This window comes from Pinus tabuliformis, chromosome 6, assembly GCF_031772625.1.
Source record: "Pinus tabuliformis cultivar Carrire ecotype Pingquan chromosome 6, CPIR1, whole genome shotgun sequence".
NCBI classification, from domain to species: Eukaryota; Viridiplantae; Streptophyta; class Pinopsida; order Pinales; family Pinaceae; genus Pinus; species Pinus tabuliformis.
This window is the reverse complement of record NC_142292.1, coordinates 1,989,618,325-1,989,643,452: the sequence shown is the minus strand read 5'-3', so window position 1 is coordinate 1,989,643,452 and position 25,128 is coordinate 1,989,618,325. Positions and strand designations below refer to the sequence as shown.

Genomic DNA, 25,128 nt, shown 5'->3' with positions numbered 1-25,128 from the left:
TGTAAAGCTGATAAATCCACCATGTTTATTGAGCGCATTCAACACATCCAATAGCAGGCTCATGACATCCTGGAGAAAACCAATACCAAAGAAAAACAATTGCATGATCAACATATGGTGCCCCATAAGTTTTAGGTGAGTTACAAATTTTGGTTACATCTAGAGAAACAGTGCCTCACTGGAGCCCATCGTAAGCTTCGACCACTCTAATACGGGCCATACACCATCACCAAGTCTATGGGATACAATTATTTTGAGCTTATTATCCCCCCATTCCTTGGCTTGCATCTCGTATTCAATGTGGACCACCTTCGGCCATACTTTCCATCATTGTTGGACACATCACACATTGTTGAGAAGTTGACACCAATGGAGCTCAACTCGGACCACATTAAACAATGCACAAATTAACATATCATGGACAGACAAATCAAGAACACTCACAAATACAGGATCCAATTGTATTTAGTTGTCAAAGATGGTCCACTCCTACACTAAGGCAAGTGGCTCACCGAGGACCAGGTTCAGTAGATGTTTCCCCATCCCGTAGAAGCACTCAACACAATTGGGACCATTTCCTCCAAAGGGGTTAGGACTAATGTGGATATTGGTGGCCGCCCACCTATTCCACTTGGAACCCCACCATTATTTCTTTTGTTTTCCTTAATTGTAGCACAATTTTCTATTTTTGGCATTTTTTTTAGCCTTGAACTTGTGGAGTCGTTTTGATGCCCAAAATGTTTTTTCTTTGAAAATGAGAAAACTCATTCCTTACAACAAAGGTGTGAATTTGGAAATTTTATTCCATGAATAGATATTTCTAACGAGGTATTTTTTGCGTCAAACAGAGATCATATGCCAAAGTTACGACCTTGGGAAGTTGTTGTACTAATTTACCCCAACATGGCCCACAAAGGTTTGAATCTTCATCTCATAGGGTTAGTTTTCTGGATGTTTATGGTTTTGCATTGTTTCTTAACAATAAATAGGCCTTTTAGGCTCATTGTAACATAGTTCAAAATTCATGTAACCACCACATCGCTTTCACATATAAGCTACCATCGCATAATTTATTTCGTCTATTTAAAGTCATCTTGTTCATAGTTACCAACCTTGATTTTTCTATTCTATATGGTAAAATGAAACTATCTATGGAAAAAGAATAAAAAAAAATTAACATTTATGTGATTTATCATAGTTTCGAATTCTACCATAGTAGTTTGGTTTCCATCTTGGTTTATTAACCACTACATCAATTTGATGTTGGTTTCCTACTCCTCCCATCAATGGTTTTCCTTCTCTATTACTATTACTAAGTTGTAAATCTAAGCAGTCACACTCATAATGAGGTCACGTGCATCCATAACAACTAATACATGGAAAAATCCAAAGAAAATGTTGAAGATCCTCTAGAATGATCTCATTCCCCTGGGACCCCTGCCTTTATTTTCGGCTCCACACATCTATCCTCAACTTGCACGAATCCCTAAATTCGTTGGTGAAGTTTCACGAGAAGCCATTGAATCATTGTTTCTATTATTTTGGGTGCAATCATATTTTCATATGGTGGTTCCCGAAAAATTACTCTCTTGGAGAAGGTTTGAGGGGCCTTCCCTGAAAACCTTGAATTTTGTTGAAAAAATGACTCCATGTCCCCATTTAAAATCCAAGTGCTCTTCTTTATAGCAAGCATTTTCAATAGCTTATGTATCTAGGGATGGTTTCCACATATGAACCATTTCTGTAATCTTATAGTTGAATCCATAAACGAAGAAATATTCTTGGTGCTAATCATTATCCATGTAGGAGATATATTTAACCTATTCCATGAATTTGATCTCATATTCTTCTATTATGTGGCGTCCAAGCGCCAAATCATGGAAGGATCCTACTTATCAGTGTTAGAAGTGAGATGTAGTTTTCTCTACAATTTGTCCCACCAATTCAGAGAACTATATCTAACTTGAAATATCACTATCTTAGCATTTGAATTGGAACTATGATCTCTTACTATGAAACATATTGTAATTCCTTCCAACCAAGATTTTGCTTATTCGCTAGCACGACCTCTAGAAAATTATGGTAACCTAACGTTCTACAAATCCTTAGTAATTTCCTTGGTTGGAAGTCTTTTTATTAGAATCACTTGATCCCCAGGAGATGCATACCTGTGATGGAAAATGCTCTAATTTCACCTTAGCTATTTGGTGCCCTCTTAAGGATTCATTAATTTCCTCTAAAAAAAAAATGAGAGGTAACTTTTGTGATAGAAATGGTGGTTCTGATGGAGTTGGCCCTTTCTATGACCCTTCTCGGCCTCAATCCCCTTGTGTACTTACCATTATGTACTGGTCAAATATTTGCATGATGCACAAGGTTCATTAGTGTATCTTAGAGAATTCTCAACTATCACATGTAGAGCAACACACCAGTGGAGGCTAGGCACTGGTTTAGATTCCAAGCCTATTCAAATCTCATCGGCTAAAATAAGAAAAGTATTAAATGGTTTAGAAGATGATATATGGATTTGGAGTAAATTTTTAAATGGTTTAGAAGCTAATATATAGATTTTGAGTAATGATATGACTAAACCAAAATATTCAATTAACAATATTTTAAATGTTGTTGTTTATATAGCAGATTAAACGATGAAGCAATATAAAATAATAAGCACAAACTGAAGGAAAACTTTAAAATTCACTCATGATCATATCCTAGGCATTTAAATCATAAATTCATCAGAACCTAATTCAAGAATACCCTTCAGACCTCACAAAACATAAACCTTTGTATCAAAACCATATAAAGACCATGAGCACGACAAATGCCACCCATGAGACACAATTTGGGAAAAAGTGACAATGTAAGCCAGTCAAAATAACACCTCAGGTTCTAGAACAACCTCACATGTTGGCCATTCGTTAATTGAATCTAAGGGAAAATAATGGACAATCATTAAGCTAAGTGAAGGAAAAATCACATAAAATTGGTAGATAAAAGGTCCTCCTAATGATTAGAGAGAAGGATAATAATAATACAATGTGTTATTTTTCAATATTGAGCTGCAAAGCAACATAGCAGGAGTTCTAGATCTTTGATTTTTCAATAAAATTAATTAAACCCTCAAATATTAAAAAAAAATTAATTAAACTCTCAAATATTAAAAGAAAGTTAAGGATGATATATAATAACACTAAGCTACTTCATGTGCTAGGGGAACACATGGAATGTAAGGGTACATAAGATCATATTCATTATTAGGCGAAACTATTTTTTTCCAACTTTAATTTCCAAGTGGAGCCATAGTTGTTCATGTGTATGTTGTTCCTTATATGCACTTTTAGGAAGGGATAAAGTTCTTAGTGGGAAAAGATAACATAAACAAACTTTAATTTGCATTTATGTGTACAATTAACAGGGATAAAGTTCCGAGTGGACAAAGATAACATAGACAAAATTTGATTTGCATTTTGTCCACAAAGATTATGCCATCTCTACCTGAGAATTCTTGTAGCCACTTCCCCACTAATTCTCATATCTGCAAGTGATGGAGTACTAAGGAAGGAGGAGCCATTATTCGATGCATAATTTTGTTTGTGGGTTTTAGAGTTCAGACTTTAAATCTAAGCTATGATACCACCTGTAAGGCCTCCTTCACATGGGAGGTTTTAAGTTTGCATAAGAACTACTTTAGCAAGAATTAAAGAGAAAGAGAAAAAAAAAAATCTTATGACTATTATTATTTATTTCCTTTAGTTTTGAGTTTCCTTTTGTTGAAAATGCAATTTGAACAATTTTTCAATGAAAATTAACAAGAATCTTGATAATGACAATTCGTCTGAAAATACATATACATGTCTATATTGGCTCATTTGTAGTGCTCTTATTGGGACCACCTCACTAATTATGCCACCATGCCAACTAAAAAAATTCTATATGAATTGACTTTCTAACATGGGGAACATTGACAATTTCCCGAGCTCTTAAGCTTAAACAGCAACCATAGTGTGAATAAATTCTCAATCCATCACAGTCCCAACTACAAAATCCATTATGCAAGTCCATGTTTTGCCTATCTTGAAGTGGGTTTCTATAGTTTTTGTGTTGATTTTGAATTCTTATTAATTAAGATTTACTTTGATTTGGTAATTGTTTCGTTCTTGGAGGTTTATAAATGGCTTATGATATTTAATGCATAACTTTTGAAATATTTTATTTAGGGTTATAGGAGTTTTAGATGATATTTAATGCACAATTTTTGAAGTATTTTATTTAGGGTTATAGGAGTTTTAGATGACTTGTTAGATTTTTTTAGATTTTGATTAAAAAAAATAAAATAAAAATTATTAATTATAATTATTGATTAAAAAATTTTGAGTTGGTAAAATTGTATATAAATAAAATAAATAAAAAATTTATAATTATAATTATAATTAGTGATCGAATTAGTTTATATTTATTTTGATTTTTGATTTATCTAATAAAAAAAATGTATAAATTTATTTTAAAATAATTAATAATTAATAATCCTAATTAATCATCTTTATTTTATTTTTATGTTATCATGAATATGTATGGATTTATCATTGAAGTTTGTGAAACACTAATATATTAATATTATTGATATAAAAAGTCAAAGTTGCTAATTATATATATACCAATACACCAATAAAGATTGGGTTAAGGAACTAAATTCTACAAAGAAAATGGTTTAATGCCTAGGGCTAAAATCTCTAAAATTTGATTACTTTGCATAGATTTAATGTTAAGATCTCATTATCATTGAATTTGGATTTTAAAATATTTACCAAGTAACACACCGGATAGTAAAAGCTGTAAACTGTAAACAAAGGGAGTGTATTAAACTGTAAACTGTAAATGATTTCTCCTGTTCCATAATTTTTTCTATAAAAGATTCAAACACAATAATGTCTAGCTATTCCTTAACTTACAAGGATTCAATATAGTGAGAGTATGTAGGGTAGAGAACCCTAATGAAGGCTATAAGTGGAAGTTATATCTTCAACCCAATTTCCTATTATTCCATACATGACAACTTTCATATTAAAAACAAATAGTATGGGTCATCATCTTTTAACTCTAAGTTAAACACTAGCTCTAATTGTAATTTTAATTCACATAATTGTTTTAACTTCTTTAAATAAATATAAGAATTTATAATGAGAACAATTTAGTGGTTCACTTCATCACTTATTGATACAACAATCAAGACATGGGATTTATTGTATCTATTCATCAATATGGCTAGCTATTTGTCTAATATAAGCTTCTTAGATCCACTGTTCTTCTCTACTTTATAAATGTCATATTACAAATAATTTAAAACGAAAGTGTGTTTTCTTTGGGACAACTTTTCATGATTTTCCTTGCCAATCAGCAATAAATAATTCTATTGTTAGATATTTTTTTATTGAACTTAAACATACTTTAGTATAATAGATAAGTAAATTTTAATTTTATTATCCAAAAAATATATTTATTCTTAATAATTTATATCTATCATATTTTAATATTTATAATTACTTTCAATTACAAAAACCTTTTAGAATTATCTATTTAACAAATTTCAATTTGATTTAAAATTTAAAACCATTATTAATCCAAATTTATAACATCTAATTACATAATAATAAAAATTCATAAAAAATGATTTATAAAAGTGCAGTTATAAAAATTTCATATTTCCATTATATTTATACTAATAAAATTTATCCAACATAAAGAAAGAAATGGAATAATGGAATTTGATTGCTAATTTTTCCATTCTTGCTATGTTAAAAATTAAGCATGCTAATAAGTGTGTAGTGATGGGTCTCCAATATCTTCTAGTATTCTGTTCGACCACCAGCAACAAATTCCAAAGATATTGCCGGTGAAAAATTCACGAGTCCTTTCGTCATATGCCAATGCACTCGTACATCTCAATGCGGCTTCTCTGATTTCGGAACTGTGTGAATTATCTGTTGCAATATTTACCAGGCGTTCTCCTGTAACAATGTTCAAAACATCGATAGTACCACTATACTTATCAGAAGTACAGATCAAAATATCTTGTGCCCTCGTAATGTAAGGACCATCAAAAAGACTGGATAGCTGGATTTCTTGGAATGTGAACAGAATATCCCATTGTAGATTACAAACGTGAAGGCTGTTACTTATCTTATAACATAGAAACTGCTCTCTTTTATCTAGATAGTATGGGAAACATTGTACTTGAATTTCTATTGTTTTTATAACTTCAGAGATTTCAAAAGCTATATTGATGATTTGCATTGTCATTTTCATTTGTTGCAAAAGTAGCGTATCCCTGCCACACAGTGCAATGAACTCAACGTAATATTGACGATACCATGAATGGAGAGAACTTTGTTTGCGGAGTCTCCCATCGAACTTAGAATAAATTTTGAATGATATTTCAATCGAAAAATTATAATCGTACATCACCATTATAGCAGAGAAAGTCCACTATATTGGGAGAATGCATTATTACAAGGCTCCCATTATCGTGATTAAGAGGTGTGATTTCTCCATTTGCATGTCGTTGATATGGAATAAGATCATGTTGACCGTGGAGAACAAATATAATGTCAGCGTCTGTCACAATGTCGTTTACATAGAGGTCTGCGGAGGGTTCCGGAAATGTATTTGGGAAATGTATGTATAAGATATGTACTCACATTGATTTTATATTATACATATTGGACATGTAATCCTTTATGGGTTAGTGTGGAAGCTGAATAGATTAAGGAAGTCCCAGAGACATTCGATGTGGAACCCAACTGTCACACCATGTATGATAAATATATATCATTTGTTAATAAAAAATGGACCCTCATATTTTATCTTTTATACTCTTTTTTATCTTTCATACTCTTTCTGCCATGTGTATGTTTAACATGGTATCAGAGCAGGCCGTCTCCTATTTAATTGTGAGCCACTTGTTTTTGTGGCCCTTCTGTGCATGCCTGTCCTGTAGCTTCGCCCATTTTCCTGATATAGAAAAACTGCAATCTTTCCTTCATATCAAGGTGCACAAGTCTCAAATTATTTTTCTGTACTGTAACTCCTATCAGATTTGTTCCTCTTTTATGTATCTTTTGCAGACTGAAACCTCTCTTAGCCAAGCATTATTCCTATGACAGGTTTCTCTGCTCAACTGCTACCTTCTCAGAATGCTGACACTTAATGTTTCGCTGGTACTAACCCGAATCTCAAAAGTGTTACTATGGCCTTTATTCACATATTAGTTTTGCCCTGTCTGCTGGTAGAACTGCTACGCTATTTTTGGTATTGAGTGCTTGGTCTGCGCATGAGTGAATGTTCAACGGTCCTCCTAAAAGTTTTCATCAACGTTAATTTGTTTCTACGTACAGGTGCCCTGTGGTAACGTACTCCTATGTGCCCTGTTGTAACATTTGTTGAGATTATCTGTGTCATAGTTAATGTCTCTGTAATGCTACACTACATATCTACTTGATCCTCTATACCGAACTGCACATGGATTCTTAATCCCTCACGTTTCTTATGTTTCAATTTTTTTGTGTTCATGATATTTGTGTCCTAAAACGAATCTCTCAAGAATATTTAGCTCGTATATCATTTATTTCCACTATAACAAGTGCGCAATCCATTGTCTTTGTCTTTCTGTTGGATAAAACCACTATCGATGGCTTATGATCTACATGTTGAGAAATATTAAATTGAATCGCTTGTTAGTGCAGCGCCACAAGGTGTGAGGGCAAGCAAATGTCTGACTTTCCATCTCTACTCACTATTTATATAACTCTCTTTTTATGTGTTACTTTGATATGGTGAAACCATAATCTGAAAACACTTATACACTTGAGCTGATTAGATAATGGATGGTCACACGTTTCCATTGTGGGAGTTTTATGCAACATTGAATGCGAATCATTTTGGTTCTGAACACCATAGCATTGTTCGATTTCATGTTGCTTCAAACTGTTAGCCATCATATCTCTATTCCGTTGCTCGGAGGTTCACATCACTAAGTCGGCCTCATTCCCGTCAGATCACTCAAGAATGCGACATTCAGTCACATAATGCCTCGTTCCATTCATATCGATTGTGATTGTGAATTTTCTCAGGGAGAAAAATGTATTGGTTGACCTGGACTACAGAATATATCAATCTATTCATCATCAACACAAGTTTTAAAGGAGAGTCACAATTGTGTATTCTCTGCGCAATTGGAAAGTGATTGTGATCCAGCGAAAGCAGCTCTGCCAAAAGACTACGAGAACAAGGTTGAGAATGATCCGATGAGTTTAAACCACAACTTCAATGCGATGTTCACAGATTTCAGGTTTCAAAAGCCCAAGTTTGAACTGGTCAGGCAGGTTCGCATAGTATTTTCTCTGAAACAAATCTAGAAGATAAGCTTGTGTGAATACTTGTGTGATAAGCTTGTGTTATAAATGCCGAAAGATTGCCTTGCATTCAGTAACAGAAATTAAAGGTGTAGTTTGCATCTTAAAATTGATTGACAAAGGCCGCGGAAATTGCAGAAGTATTCATCCTAGCGAAAGCATTCATATGAAAGGAATGCTCTACACATCACGCTGGTTGCGGGGTGTGAGACGATGTGCATAAGCTGTTGTGGGAAGTGAAGCAAACTGATGGCTGGAAAGCTACCGTCGATGCTTGGAACGAACACAGTCTCAGTTATGTTTCCAACAAAATTCCAGATAAGTGTTGGGTTGGAATCTGCATGCCAGGAGTGACTTGCCAGGCAGGAGTGTAATCACCAACGATTTCTGGAATCTTACTCTACTTCGTTTCAAAAGATTCTTGTACTTATCAAGCCACCAATTGATTCAGCTTTTCTTAGAGTGGCTGCGTGTGCTTCGCTTTGAGACCTTTTAACTAGATTGGGAAGCTTCGCCAGTGTCAAGAAAGAAGGAACTTGTTTGGCTGGGAAACCCATGCAAACAGTTTTGCAATTACTTGGTCAAGATGATTCAGAAGATGTGTCGAATAATAAAACTTCCACACTCTACTTAACATGGGAATGGATTTACATAATGATGTGAAAGAGCTTCCTCTATAGTGCAACGATGTTCAGGGTTGAACTGAAGCATTCGAGAGAGTAGTGGCTCCAATTCAAAATCAGGTAATTTCTCCTGAGCTTGAAGATATTTATCCAATTGATGGAAGATATGCTTTATTTAAAGTTTTCCAGGAGAAGAAAACTAAAATGCAGCGTGCTCCCCATATTTTTATTGCTGAGCCGTAGTTTCCAGGTGACATGATAAATTCTTGAGGATGATAAGTAGGTGTCATAACAGATATTGAATAACATCTGTAAATGTTCACATTGTTGGTTACCTCTTGGACTCAGCATGAAATATTGAAGTCACAAATCTTGACAGTGAAGTCACAAATCTTGACAGTGAAGGGTAACATTACCAATACATTTTCAACTTTTATATCCCTGTGCCAGTCATTGCAAAAGGCTTAAAGTTTGTATACTTGTAGTATTTTTCAATTAACATAATTTTTTGGTGCTTCTGTGTCATGCGAAATACAAGCAACCTGTAGATTTGGAGGTGGAAGGGATACAAACACAATACACATATAAATGCATTGACTCCTTGTTACTTCGACAACTGCATAAGAGTTCCGTGGGTTGTATAAACGCAATGATTGTTTTGACAATTAAAAGTAGTCTTTTTTGGAGGAAAGTTTAGTCAGTTGTACTGTAAGAACATAGTGCTAGTCAGGACTAAACTCTTATTTTTATGTAATGGATTGTTATTGGTGCTTGCTGATTATTTGCTACAAATTTATAAAAGATATTGTTGTGTCGTGTGAGTGGGTATTATTTTTCTGCATTGAGTAGTAGTTGTGATCAATTTTTAAGGTGTAATTCTGACATTGAATAAAAAAATGGCGAGAACTAATGAAGCATTAGAGTTCCTCAAAACTCTGATATTGTCTACTACTCATGATACATTAAAAGTAAGCAAAGTTTCTCTCACAGACATTCTATCTACAAAATGCACAAGAGAAAATTGATCTTTTGCAGCTCGAATCTCAGCTACAACAAGAAGAATTAAAACAAAGGAGTCATCATTATGAACCTGTTTCTGTTCAGAAGATTGAAAGAGACTCCCATAAAGCAGCAATTGTACATGTAGATGCAAAGTTCAGTTTGTACTTCCGAAGCCCATCATCAGACCTTGGGAACAACTTGTCCACAACAAGCACAGAACTAGTCTTGGATATTATAATGACGTGTCCTTTCATATTCCAAACTACTCCAAACCAATCCAATTTCAAAGTGCTGGATTTCTTCAGGACGGTTCATCTTCACCTGCTCCTAATGATAGTTCACCTCCAACTGTTTCAGAATTCTGCCCCTCTTCCATAGGAACAACAACAGATTGTGAAATTCCAACACTATGATCAACTTAGCCATCTGAAAGATTATTGTTTTGATCTTCATCCATGTAAGAATTGTCATAAAACCAGTGATTCCTCAAACAGATGCTTTAGAAACAAGTCTCCTGCAAGAACAAAGATTCATCTTGGATGGATCACTTCTTGGCAATGGGCATCAAAAGCGAAGAAGATATTCCAATCACATGTCAAAACTTGTTCTAGAGTATTGAACAATCTTGTATTTGACTTTTCTCCATCATCTCACCTTGTATCTGACGGGGAGGGAAATGATGGCCATCTACAAGCTTCAAAGTCACATCAAGCGAGCCTAAACCACAACCTGCCACACCAATTTCAGAGTTATAGCCAGAGACAAAGATGCATTGGTAATCTAAGACACTTCCTCTAATAGAAGACTTCAACTTCTTGCCAGTTTCGGAAGAATTCCAGGGATAGAATTGGGCACGCTTCCTCTAGCAGAAGACTTCATCTTCTTACCAGTTTTGGAAGAGTTCCAATAATTGCATTAAGCATTCCAAAGTTGTTGGACATCCTTAAACCATCACAGGTTGAGACTTCCCTTTTCATTTTGAAGTTCTCCCTTTTATGCGGGGTGAGACCTCCCTTTCATGGTTGAAGGTTTCCCTCTTCAAAACAATAGGAGCACTTCCTCTAGCAGAAGACTTCAACTTCTTGCCAGTTTTGGAAGAGTTATAGGAATTTCACTAAGTGTTCCAGTGTTGGTGGTCATCCTTAAACCATCGCCCTTTATACCAACATTCCATAGAGCACATTCAGCCTAGTGTTGCCATGCCTTTTTGCACATTCTATATTACAGCTCTCTTCCTGGACTCATACATCACCCTTCAGATCAAGGGGGGTAATGTTGGACACCTAATCCTCTATGGGTTAGTATGGAAGCGGAATAGACTAAGGAAGTCCAAAAGACCTTGGGATGTGGAACCCAACGGTCACACCATGTACTATAAATGTATATCATTTGTTAATAAAAAATGAACTCTCATGTTTTATCTCTCATACTCTTTCTGCCATGTGTGTGTTTAGAAAAGCAGTCTCTGAAGATGATCAAGATACTCCATACAACGAATGGGGAGAGTATGTCAAAAAATATATTTATCATTTTTTTGATGAATTAGGAATACAGTTGCAACACAGTTTCTTACACTTCATAGCATAATAAGATAATTGAGAGGAACATGTCCTGGATAGAGATATGTTGCATCCAAGGTCACTTTATTCCAAATTGTGGGATGAATCAATCAATGTATGCTCCTTACAAGAGAAATCATCTTACAAATTTGTTATTTGAAAAACACAAAAACACCTTTTGAAACATAGAGTGGAAAGCAAACAAAAGTGACACATTTATGTATTTTTGTATCTCCAACATGACCACACATTCTTTCAAAAAGAGGGAAGCTTAAACTAAAATAGTGCATCTTTGTTAGATATCCACATAATATAAATGGATACAAAGTACTACAAACTACTATATCTTTATTCAAAGCAATATTTACTTCCACTAACCATGTATCTAAGGAAAATAATGCAAAAACATCTATGCTTCCTCCTATAGTAGATCTAAGAGAGAGGATGTGTTATTAGCATTCACGTTCAACTCTCGAGCTTTCTGCAAATTGGTAAAGACACTCGTAGATTATGAGTGATCATTGAACATGTTACTGGTAAATTTTAAATAAGTGATATTTTTAAATATACCGGTAAGTTTTGATTCATAAGTTTTGAGGACTTAAGCCCAGGTTGCAGCAATACACTCGTTGTGGTGACTGTGTCACAAAATTTTGGAGTGGGTTTCCTTAGTTTTTGTGTTGATTTTGAATTCTTATTAATTAAGTTTTACGTTGATTTGGTAATTGTTTAGTTCATTGTTGGAGGTTTATAAGTTTAACCTATTAAGTGGCTTATAATATTTAATGCACAATTTTTGAAGTATTTTATTTATAGGAGTTCTCAACGACTTGTTAGATTTTTTTAGATTTTATTTAGAAAAAATAAAATAAAAATTATTAATTATAATTTGTGAGAAAATATTTTGAGTTGGTAAAATTATATATAAATAAAATAAAATAAAAAATTAATAATTATAATTATAATTAATGATTAAATCAGTTTATATTTATTTTAATTTTTATTTATTTATTTTAAAATAATAAATAATCATAAATAGTCATCTTTATTTTATTTTTATGTTATCATGAATATGTATAGAATAATCATTGAATTTTGTGAAACATTAATATATTAAGATGGTTAATCATTGATATAAAAAGTCAGACGTACCAATTATATATACCAATACACAAATAAACATTCGGTTAAGGTGGGTAGAGCACGTTAATGAAGGCTATAAGTGGAAGATATATCTTCAACCCAATTTCCTATTATTTCATACGTGACAACTTTGATATTAAAAACCAAGACCATGGGTCATCATCTTTTAACTCTAAGTTAAACACTAGCTCTAATTCTAATTTTAATTCACATAATTGTTTTAACTTCTTTAAAGAAACATAAGAATTTGTAATGAGAACCATTTAGTGGTTCACTTCATCACTTATTGATACAACAATCAAGACATAAGATTTATTGTAGCTATTCATCAATATAGCTAGCTACTTGTCTAATATAAGCTTCTTAGGTCCACTACTCTTCTCTACTTTATAAATGTCATATTACAAATAACTGAAAATGAAAGTGTGCTAATTTTTATGGGACAACTCTTCGTGATTTTCAATGCCAATCAGCAACAAATAATTCCATGGTTAGATATTTTTTTATTAAGCTTAAACATATATTTAGTATAATAGATAAATAAATCTTAATTTTATTATCCAAAAAAAATATACTTATTCTTAATAATTTATATCTATCATATTTTAATATTTATAATTATTTGCAATTACAAAAACGTTTTAGAAATATCTATTCAACAAATTTCAATTTAATTAAAATTGAAAAAAACTATTAATACAAATTTATAACATCTAATTACATAATAATAAAAATTCATAAAAAAATATTTTATAAAAGTGCAGTTATAAAAATTTAATATTTCTATCATATTTATACTAATAAAATTTACCCTAACTTCAAGAAAGAAATGGAATAATGGAATTTGATTGCTAATTTTTTCATTCTTGCTTTGTTATAAGTTAAGTATGCTATTCAAGTGTGTATTGTGATCCTTCTCCAATATCTTCCAAAATTTTGTTTGACCACTGGCAACAAATTCCAAAGATATCGCCGGAGAAAAATTCGTGAGTCCTTTCATCATATGCCAATGCACTCATACATCTCAATGTGGCTTCTCTGATTTCGGAACTGTGTGAATTATCTATTGCAATCTTTAGCAGGCGTTCTCCTGTAACAATGTTCAGAACATCGATAGTACCACTATACTAATCAGAAGTACAAATCAAAATATCTTGTGCCCTGGTAATGTAAGGACCGTAAAAAAGACTACTCGATAGCTGGATTTCTTGGAATGTGAACAAAATATCCCCTTGTAGATTACAAACGTGAAAGTTGTTACTTATTGAATTTCAGGGCTTTCAGAAGCTATATTGATGATTTGCATTGCCATTTGCATTGGTTGCATAAGTAGCGTATTGATGCCACACAGTGCAATGAACTCAATGAACTCAACGTAATATTGAGGATACCCCGAACGGAGAACTTTGTTTGCGGAGTCTCCCAAAAATTTTGAATCAGATTTCACTCGAAAAATGTCAATAAGCAGTGCCACTGTCATCTGGTATGGTAAGCAACTTCTTGTACTCTTTCAATTCAAAAATTGTGAATAGTTTTTTCTGTTTATTATAAATCATTCCCCTGCAATTTGGAATATAAAAATCACAATTATATATTGAATCTGAGGGGACATGCATTGTATATGTTGTAGTTTGTATATGAAATTGGAATACTGTTGAAAATTTTAAGAGCATACCCACCAGCAACAATTAACAATGAATCATTATAATTATTGTAGCAGACAAAGTCCACTAAATTTGGAGAACACATTATTAATATATTAAATAATCATGTTAAAATATAATTTATTAATTATAAGTCATTATTAAGGGTTAAGTAAGCACTACTCAAATTTCAATTGTTAATTAATCATCTAACAAACATATGCTGGGCTCTGACGTGGCCGCAGGAGGGCAAGTGGTGAGCGCGTCTCCCTGCACCTACACAAAGATAGAACTGAAATTAATTCGTAGTTAATTTGGATAATTATGATCGCGGTTTCCCTGTTTCCTCGACCGGTCAACACCCATCTCACCATTCTCGATCAACTAACTCTTGTCCTGGTGGTTTCGAAGGCGGTTTCTGTCAATGGAAGCAATGGATTATGATGAAGAAGTGATCAATTATTCCCAAGATCCTTATGAAGGACAATCCATTTTTTGTGGTCACGGTGCCAACCCTAGATTACTAAAGTTTCACCTTCTCATCCAGCTATCACACTGGTTGTCGAGCTCCCTGGATCTTCTGCATCACTGCTGTGGTTCGGATCACTCTCCTTGGAGACCCTGGGTTTAGACATTCCCCCACTCTCCCCTAGCATGCTCAACCTTCTCTCTGCTATTACACCACCCTACCCTAATTTCGATCCGCTCCCCTCCTTCAACCCGGTGCCCCCTCAGAGATCACCTCATCCGGTTTTGGCAAACCCTAACTCCCTCCCTTCAGGATGCTTTGACTCCCCGGTCATAAACCCTAAATCGGTGACTCCCCTGAAGGATTCGGGATCAGATCCATTGACGGAGCACCCATCAATGCCAAGAATAGGAAAGTGAAAGGTTAAGTGTGTGAAGAAGTCCACAAAGGACCTTACCATCACCTTTTGGCGAAGATATTCCTATGGGAGAGGTCGTGGACAAGGCCAACAGAGTACTTGTTGGACATGTGCGAGGGAGGGCTTACTCAGCAACCAGGCTCACAAATTGGGTACAGGAGATATGGGGTGGCATTATCCAGGAGCTACCAGAGGTTCAGAGCTTGGCTCGAGGCTGGTTTGCTCTACATTTTTCGAAAGCTAAATACACCGATCTGATCCTAACCAAATATTGGTAGATAGATATGGCGTCGGTCTTTCCCAAACGTTGGTCACTGTTATTCGACCCAGAGCGGGAACAAATAGGGGCGAGACCTATATGGGTACGATTACCCGGTCTACCTCTACGATTCTAGTCTGAAGCGATGTTTATCCGGATTGGCAATACCCTTGGAACATACTTGGAATATGATAAGACTTATGTTCAGACAAAAAACCAGGCACTGGCAAGAATATTGGTACACTTGGACACAAGGGAGGGCTTAGAAGAGAAGATCGCCCTGAAGTGGAGGAATTACACTAGGATCCAGATCTTGGATTATGAGGGGGTACAGTTTCGGTGTAGAAGGTGTCACAAGGTAGGGCATGTATTCGAGGAATGCCCTCTACTCTCGAAAGCAATGGACTCCCTAGGCTCGCCTACGCCTCTAAAAGGAAATGCTCCAGTGTCGGTATCCCAAGACCCGGGTTCAGCATCGCGAATGGGTACACCAGCTCCTAAGAATCTCAATGTGGGTGGATCGTCGAAGGAGGTAGTAGAAGCAATCAGGGTGCCCTCGCCCCCATTGACCCGCACTAGGGCCACAGCAGCTGCGGAGGTGACGTAGAAATTGGGTGCATCTACTTCCTCCCCTTTGATTTCACCTTCATTATCACTTTCCGTTGATGCACCTTTGGATGTATTTGTATCACTAGTTACTTGTGCAATTCCCCCCCTCCACCCATCAATGCACCATCCTCTCCTACGGTCCATTCCTCTTCTCTTCCTGAGGTTGTGGCCTCATCCTGCTGGATGTTGTCACACTCTTACAGCTTGCGGTCAAGCCCCTTATCTGGCTTCGACTCACATTCTGGGCTAGGGGTGGTCTACCCTGGACCCCCTACTCTTTAATCCTAGGGTCGCAAATCTAACCTAACCAAAGCTATTCAGAGAGCTGGAGCTGAGGTAGTATCGGGCAAGCAATCCACCATGGAAGGGGTCCTTAGAGCACTGAAAACCCTGGAAGGGGCTCCTCCATGAAGTGCCTATCCTTTAACTGTAGAGGTCTGCCTAGTACCTCCAAGAAACTAGCCATGGGAGGTTATTTGAAAATGAACCAATTGATATCCGTATGCTGCAAGAGACTTTGGGCAATGATGAAGCCATTGAGCATACCTTCGCTAGCCTGCGACCTGGATCGCAACACCATGCGCTGGATGCCATTAGTCGAGATGGAGGTTTAGCCATCGGTTAAAATCCTCGGACAATAAATGTATCTTCCACTTGGGGGAGTGTGGGATACATAGGCATGGATCTCTTCTTGGCCGAGCTAGGGGAGACCTTGAGGATTATCAATGTATATGGCCCATGCTAGAGGAGAGAGGAATTCTGGCAGAATTTTCTTGGATCAAGATTGACATCTATAGATCAGCTTTATTTTAGGGGTGATCTTAATTTCTCTATGGGATTTGTGGAATCTTGGGGATTGCATGCACAGATTGACCCCTTTTCCGATTTCTTTAAAGACATTCTGGAGCAACATCATCTGGCTAATATCCCCATGAACAAGATGATGCCTACTTGGAGGAACCAGAGGATAGGGGATGCTTCTCTGGCTAGGAGACTTGACAGATTCATGATCAAAATCCCTCTTCTCTAGAGACTGTCTAGATACAGACAATGGGTAGGGGCAGGGGGTAAATCTGACCATTCCCCTATCTATTTGGAAATTTTGGGACCTGAAGCCAAGCCAAGCGCTCCCTTTAAATTCAATCATGTCTAGCTTTAGGATGAAGAGTATACTAAGATGATTAAGGACTACTGGGTGTCCCACCCTATATCGAACCACAAATCGGCAGCAGAGGGTTTTTGCCATAATCTCTCTCAGCTTAAACAAATAACCATGGCTTGGGCCAAAGAGAAGAAGGCCAAATATGATCGGAAGATTCTGGATACAGAAGCAGAAATGGAAACACTAATGGATGACAGGAATCTTGGCTTTACCTCAGCTGATGGAAAGAACAAATTGATCGAGTTTGAGCTGTAGAAAGACAATATTATTAAGGAAAGGGAGGAAGCATGGAGATTGAAGAGTAGGGCCATATGGTTGAAGGCAGGAGATGACAATACCAAATTTTTCCAAAATTATGCCAAAGGAAGGAAGGTTACTAATACGATCTGGAAGCTACCCCTTCCTAATGGAGATCTGGCAGAAAACTTCCAAAAACTCTCCAGACTAGGCATATCTCATTTTCAGAGTCTGTTCAAAGTACCCCATGAAGCCAACCTAGCAGGTATCATTCATGTGGCTGGACTATTCCCCCGTTTTGTAGGTGAAGAAGAAGCAAATGAATTAACCTCACCGGTTACTATGGAGGAACTGGAGGGGGTTCTGAAGTGGTTCAAGAAGGACAAAAGCCCGGGACCTGATGGGTGGACTATTGAATTCTATTTGGCTTTCTTTGATTTATTGGCCTCAGATCTCCTTCTGGTAGTGGAGAAATGTCGTTTAACCGGGAGGATGTTCAATTCTATCAATTCCACCTTCAGAGCCGTCATTCCTAAGAATGATGCCCCTGGCTCTTTTGATGACTTCCGTCCCATCTCCCTTTGCAATTGCCTCTATAATATTATATCGAAAATCATTGCCAATCGTATCAGACCTATGCTTTCTCAGCTCGTTCTTTCTGATCAATATGATTTTCTTGAATATTGCCAGATACATGAAGCAATTGGCACTGCTCAAGAGGCCATTCACTCTATCTAAACTCACCGTCTCAAAGGTATCATCCTCAAAATTGACTTAGCTAAGGCTTTTGATCAGGTGGACTGGAATTACATCAAAATGCTGCTCATCCATCTCGGATTTCCTCTCCCTTTTACCAATTGGATAATGGCATTCATTTCTACCCCCACATACAATCTGCTCATTAATGGATCCGCCTCCCATTTTTTCCATGCTGAAAGGGGTCTCAAGAAAGGATGCCCTCTTTCCCCGCTCCTTTTCCTACTTGTTATGGAAGGGCTAAGCAAACTCATCTATCATGAAAAACATAACAACAGATTATCAGGATTGAAGATCATTAACCAATGTATTTAACACACCTCCTATTTGTAGATGTTGTCATCATATTTTTGGATGGGAGTGTTCGAGACACGACCACCATTGATAAGATTCTCACCTCATTCTACAAGGCAACTAGCATGATGGCTAACCACACAAAATCAACTATCTCCCAGGCTTACACTTCAGCTCAAGAATCTAAACTTGCCTCACAGCATTTCCCTTATAATCCTCATCCGTTGGATCAAGGGATCAAATATTTGGGCTATTGTATCAAGTAGACGGGTCACAACATTGCAGATTGGACATGGCTGATCACAAAATTAGAGAATCGGATCTTGCACTGGAGCCATTGTTTTCTATCAAGAGCAAGGAGGTTAGTTCTCATTAAATCAGTTTTGGAGGCCACGCCTATATTCTGGATGGCTTTAGCCTGGATACCTAGAGGTATTCTTGCTCGCCTAAGGCAATCATGTTGTAGATACCTCTGGAATGGGAGACAGGACAAAAGAGCTTTTGCTTGGATCAACTGGGATAACATTACTCTGCCAAAGAAGTGGGGAGGTTGGGGTCTTAAGGATCTTGCGCACTTTGCACACGCTCTAGCTACGAAAATGGGATGGACTTTGCTTACAAAGAAAAATCTCTAGACATCTATCTCATACCACAAATACATATGACCCTTACAACTCATGGATTGGATCCGATTACCTGGCTGGAACAGAACAGGTATATCAACAATATGGAAAGCTCTATTGTACATGCTTCCCCTCATCCACAGCCATCTAACATCAAGAATAAATAATGGATCCAGGGCGCACATTAGAATGGATCCATGGACAAGAGGTGGAGGGAGGTGTTATCTCCCACAAGAGCATATTCGGATACTCAAACAATAGAATACTAGAGTAATAGCTCACATAGTGGATCAAGAGAACTCATCCATATTTACTCAAGCATGGAAAATAATTGCACAGTTAAATCTGCCCCCTGACTGACATCAAAGCTAGGAAGATTACATGAATGCTCTGAGTGAGTCTCATATTCGCATTAAATACGGACCAGACGAACTCATGTGGGACAAGGATGAATCTGGATATTACTCCCCTAAGGAAGGGTACCTGTGTATGATTAATTACAAAAGGTCAGAAATAGTGCAAAGCTAGTGGAAGACCATCTAGTGATTAAAGACCCCACCCCGGACAAAACTCTTCTTCTGGTGCTTACTCTGGAATAAGGTCCCCACTGGGGAAGTGCTCATGCGCAGATCTGTTCATGGTCCCACCTGGTGCATTCTCTGCAAACAGCGGTCCAAAACGACCACTCATCTCTTTCTTACATGTGGAATAACTGTACAGATTTGGAAGGAGGTGACTGAGGAGCTCAGATTCATGAGTATTTGGGAGGGTGAAAACATCTCAATAGCATGGGAGGCTTGGTATCAAGCTCATTCCAGTACAAACCGTGGGTGCCTTCCCCTTATCATTAGCTGGGCAGTTTGGTTGGCTAGGAACAAACTGATTTTCGAAAATGGCTCGATTCAATGGCAATTTGTTACTGCCAAAATCGTTGCAGCATACCATGAACTGCCGGAAATTACCCCTCCTCGCATTCGCAGACCAGCTGCCTTGGACCCCATAGACCAATCCATACCATGGGCCTTTTTCGATGGTGCTGCACAGCAGCATGGATGTGGGGGGGGGGTTCATTCTATATTTATCAGCTCATCATCATTTCAAAGTTAAGATGGGCTTAGGCATGGGAACGAACAATTTCGCTGAGCTCATAACCATCAGACATCTTATGCATTTTGCATTAAATCATGATTGCAGAGATTTACAGATACATGGGGATTCAAATATTATCATAAACTGGATCAATCTGAAATCTAGATGTCATGCACACACACTCTTAAATATTTTGGATGAAGTTATGCACCTCAAATCTCATTTTAATAACATCATTGTTCGTCATATCTACAGGGAGCATAATCACAGTGCCGACGGATTATCCAAGGAAGCCACGCACATTCCAGGAGGACAGTGGATAATCCATGAACAGAGGGGAAACTCACAGTATCAATACTACCACAGGCCTTACATAGATCAAATCTACCCTCGGGTGGATGACCACTGATTTTGCCATGTATATATGATGATATAGAAATCTAGTTTTTACTCATGAACAACATCCTGCGAGGTGCAATTATATATTTTGTTTATGATACAAACATCTTGCATGATGTTCTTTATTGATAGCTTGATACAACATCATCCTACGTGATGATCTTCTGATTTGGATACAGACATGTACAGGAAGGACCATTGACTCATAAGTCCTGAAAGAAATTTTCATATGCTGAACAACATTTACTACATGTAGTTTTTCACTATATTAATGAAAGATTACGATTTTTCCTTTGGAAAAAATGTCATCTAACAAACGTATGTGTAGGTAGAGGTCTTTGATGGAGGCTATGAGAGGAAGATATATCTTCCTTCCAGTGGCATTTGTGTTATAGATGTTGGCTTTTTCCTTAGAAGCCAAGTATATGGGATCATAATCCTTCAACTATAGGTTGAACAATTGTACTAACAAGTACATAAATTCCAAGTGTAAAAGTAATTCTTACAAATTTTTTAACTTTTCTAAAATAGCATAAGAATCTAGAAAATAGAATTTATGAGTTTCACAACTTTCTGTTGTATTCATGAAATAAATGTCGATAAAATTTATACCCTAATTCCTAATTTTAAAATTAAAAGTTAGAACCTACCTCTACCAATGAAATTATATGAAACCATTATAAACTCTTAACATCATAAAAAATAAAAAATAAAAATTGAAAATTAAGTAAAATATTCAATAAAATTGTTCAAACTAGAATGATGGATATGTTTTCCAATTTTCAAATTCTCACCCTTAACTAGAACCTCCTCCTCCTCGTAGAGCATTATGGTTCTGATGCAATGATTAATTGATAAGAAATGTACAAACCACACCAGATTTTAAAAATAACAATGAATATTACATCCAAAACCACGCACAAATGTTCTGCATTTTTATTTTTAATCAACTTTCCATCAATGTTGATTAAGAAGCATGCTTAAAAACCAATAAAATTCCTTATGGTGATATGACTTTTTTTTATCAGGGATCTTTATAATAATTTGAATAGTGGCCACATAAATAATGTCATAAATCTATGGAGGGGTTACTTATATGTCAAAGCAAGTCACATAATCAATTTCAACCTTTGGAGTTTTGGTATCTGGAATCTATTTGTAGTAATCTTACTCTTAATTGAATTTAGACATTACGCCATTAATATAAAAACTTCCAAAAATTAACATTTATTTTCCTTGATAATATGGAAAGTAGCAGTTGCAAGGAAGGAAATTATATTGTAAAACACAATATGGAGAAAAACTAAAACAATCCAAGGATACCAGGAGTATTTAGTAGGCAATTCATGAAGAAAGATAATTGATAAAATACTATCTATCCAACTCCTTTTCTTCTAATCATCTTCCTCCATTGAGCTATTAAATTTGAGGTGTTTGATCTATCTCCACACTCTTAGAAAATTTTGAAAACATTACCAATAAAATGTCTTAGTCCTTTCATTATATGCCAATCAATTCTCTCTATCAAATGAGGCATATCAACATAAGAAGAGTTGAATTCACCCCAACTTTGTTGAGCATATATGACATGTAAGATAACTCCAAATTTTCAATTGTAAGGCACATAACCATTCTTATCAGTACATTTTTTGTGAATTGTTTTCTTAATCAAATTTAGCTTTACTACTGACACAAGAAAATCATGAAAGGATTATTTGGCATGAAAGGTTTGAATTCTTAATTTTCATATATGTGTGTAGTCATAGTGAACACAGGATGGTGAAAGGCATTCTGTGGAATTTTCTTATGTATTTTGTGAAGGATGTGCTTTTGGAAATCATTTAGAAGAAATTATGGGAAGGTACACTCATGGAGGGCCTTTTTTCCCTTATAACTTGTTCATAATGATATAATAGGGCCACTTCCATATTTTTACATAGCCAAGACAAGATATGTACTAACATTCATAAATGATTCCACATTATACACATGGGTGTACTTTCTCAAACTCAAATTTGAAGTGTTTGAGCATATGAATATTTTCTAAGTGTGTTTAGAAAAGCAGTCTCTGAAGATGATCACTATGGGTCATCATCTTTTAACTCCAAGTTAAACACTAGTACTAGTTCTAATTTTAATTCACATAATTGTTTTAACTTCTTTAAAGAAACATAAGAATTTGTAATGAGAACAATTTAGTGGTTTACTTCATCACTTATTGATACAACAATCAACACATAGGATTTATTGTATTTATTCATTAGTATAGCTAGTTATTTGTCTAACATAGGCTTCTTAGGTCCATTGTTCTTGTCTACTTTATAAATGTCATATTACAAATAATTGAAAACTAAAGTGTACTTTTTTTTGGACAACTCTTCATGATTTTTCTTGCCAACCAGCAATAAATAATTACATTGTTAGATATTTTTTATTAAACTTAAACATATATTTAGTATAATAGATAAATAAATTTTAATTTTATTATCCAAAAATATATTTATTCTTAGTAATTTCTATCTATCATATTTTAATATTTATAATTATTTGAAATTATAGAAAAATTTTAGAATTATCTATTCAACAAATTTCAATTTAGTTTAAAATTAAAAAAGAAAAAATATTAATTGAAATTTATAACATCTACTTACATAATAATAAAAATTCACCAAAAAACATATTTTATAAAAGTGCAATTATAAAATTTTCATATTTCTATCATATTTATACTAATAAAATTTAACCTTACTTCAAGAAAAAAAAATGGAATAATGGAATTTGATTGCTAATTTTTCCATTCTTGCTATGTTAAAAATTAAGCATGCTAATAACTGTGTAGTGATCGGTCTCCAATATCTTCTAGGATTCTGTTCGACCACCGGCAACAAATTCCAAAGATATTGCCAGTGAAAAATTCACGAGTCCTTTTGTCATATGCCAATGCACTCGTACATCTCAATGCAGCTTCTCTGATTTCGGAACTGTGTGAATTATCTGTTGCAATCTTTGCCAGGCGTTCTCCTGTAACAATGTTCAAAACATCGATAGTACCACTATGCTTATCAGAAGTACAAATCAAAATATCTTGTGCCCTGGTAATGTAAGGACCGTTAAAAAGACTACAAGATAGCTGAATTTCTTGGAATGTAAACAAAATATCCCCTTGTAGATTACAAACGTGAAGGCTGTTACTTATAGTATAACATAGAAACTGCTCTCTTTTATGTAGATAGTATGGGCAACACTGTACTTGAATTTCTGTTGTTTTTATAACTTCAGAGCTTTCAAAAGCTATATTGATGATTTGCATTGTCATTTGCATTTGTTGCAAAAGTAGCGTATCCCTGCCACACAGTGCAATGAACTCAACGTAATATTGAGGATACGAACTGAGAGAACTTTGTTTGCGGAGTCTCCCATCGAACTTAGAATAAATTTTGAATGATATTTCACTCGAAACATTATAATCATACATCACCATTTCGTTATTACAAGGAGATAAAAACTTAAAATGTAAATAAGCAGTGCCACTGTCATCTGGTATGGTAAACAACTTCTTGTACTCTTTCAATTCGAAAATTGTGAATAGTTTTTCCTGTTTATTATAAATCATTCCCCTGCAGTTTGGAATATCAAAATCGCAACAATATATTGAATCCGAGGGGAAATGCCTTGTATATGCTGTAGTTTGTCCTGCTATTATCAATGAAATTGGAATACTCTTGAAAATTTTAGGAGCATACCCACCAACAACAATTAACAATGAATCATTATAATTATTGTAGCAGACAAAGTCCACTATATCTGGAGAACGCATTATTACAGGGCTCCCATTATCGTCAGTAAGAGGTGTGATTTCTCCATCTGCATATCGTAGATATGGAATAAGATCATGTTGACCGTGGAGAACAAATATAATGTCAGCGGCTATCACAATGTTGCTCACAGAGGAGGTCTGCGGAGGGTTCTTGAATGCTTGTAGATGATATTCCGGAAATGCTTTTGGGAGCAAAGCCTTAGTTTTCCCGATCAACTCTCGGGCTTTCAGGTTGTTAAAAACATTACCTGATGATGAATAATCGCTCGGCATATTTTCTTGAGAATCTTTAGTGTGGGAAGAACTATTACAGAGAACGATATTCGTTGTACAATTCCCAAGTCAACGAAGCTTATGAATTCTACGCTCTTTAAATACATAGATATTTCTTAAATGCATAGATATTTTAGAAGGTAAGGCTCACTTTTGAGCTGACGTGGCTCCGGTCGCAAAAACCTGAGCTGGGTTTTCAAAGAGGTTTTAGGTTAGGTTTGAATTCTCATTAATTCAAATAATTTTGGGGAGTTACATGCATGGAGGGCCTCCTCTCCATTGGAACTTCTTCCGTAGTGAAAAGAAGATATGTACCCACATTTATAAATGATTTTATCGGAT

General features: G+C 35.5%; 1 protein-coding gene across 1 annotated transcript; it reads right to left on the bottom strand.

The window, feature by feature from the left end:
• Positions 1-23,520: 23,520 nt before the first annotated feature.
• LOC149267211 (uncharacterized) lies at positions 23,521-24,786 on the bottom strand. The gene has a single exon (XM_089410506.1). It carries the CDS (start codon positions 24,784-24,786, stop codon positions 23,521-23,523), a length of 1,266 nt encoding a protein of 421 aa, XP_089266632.1.
• Between the last annotated feature and the right edge of the window lie 342 nt (positions 24,787-25,128).

Coding starts and splice junctions, on each gene's coding strand:
- LOC149267211 (XM_089410506.1), bottom strand. CDS start 24,786: ATGCCGAGCGATTATTCATCATCAGGTAATGTTTTTAACAACCTGAAA.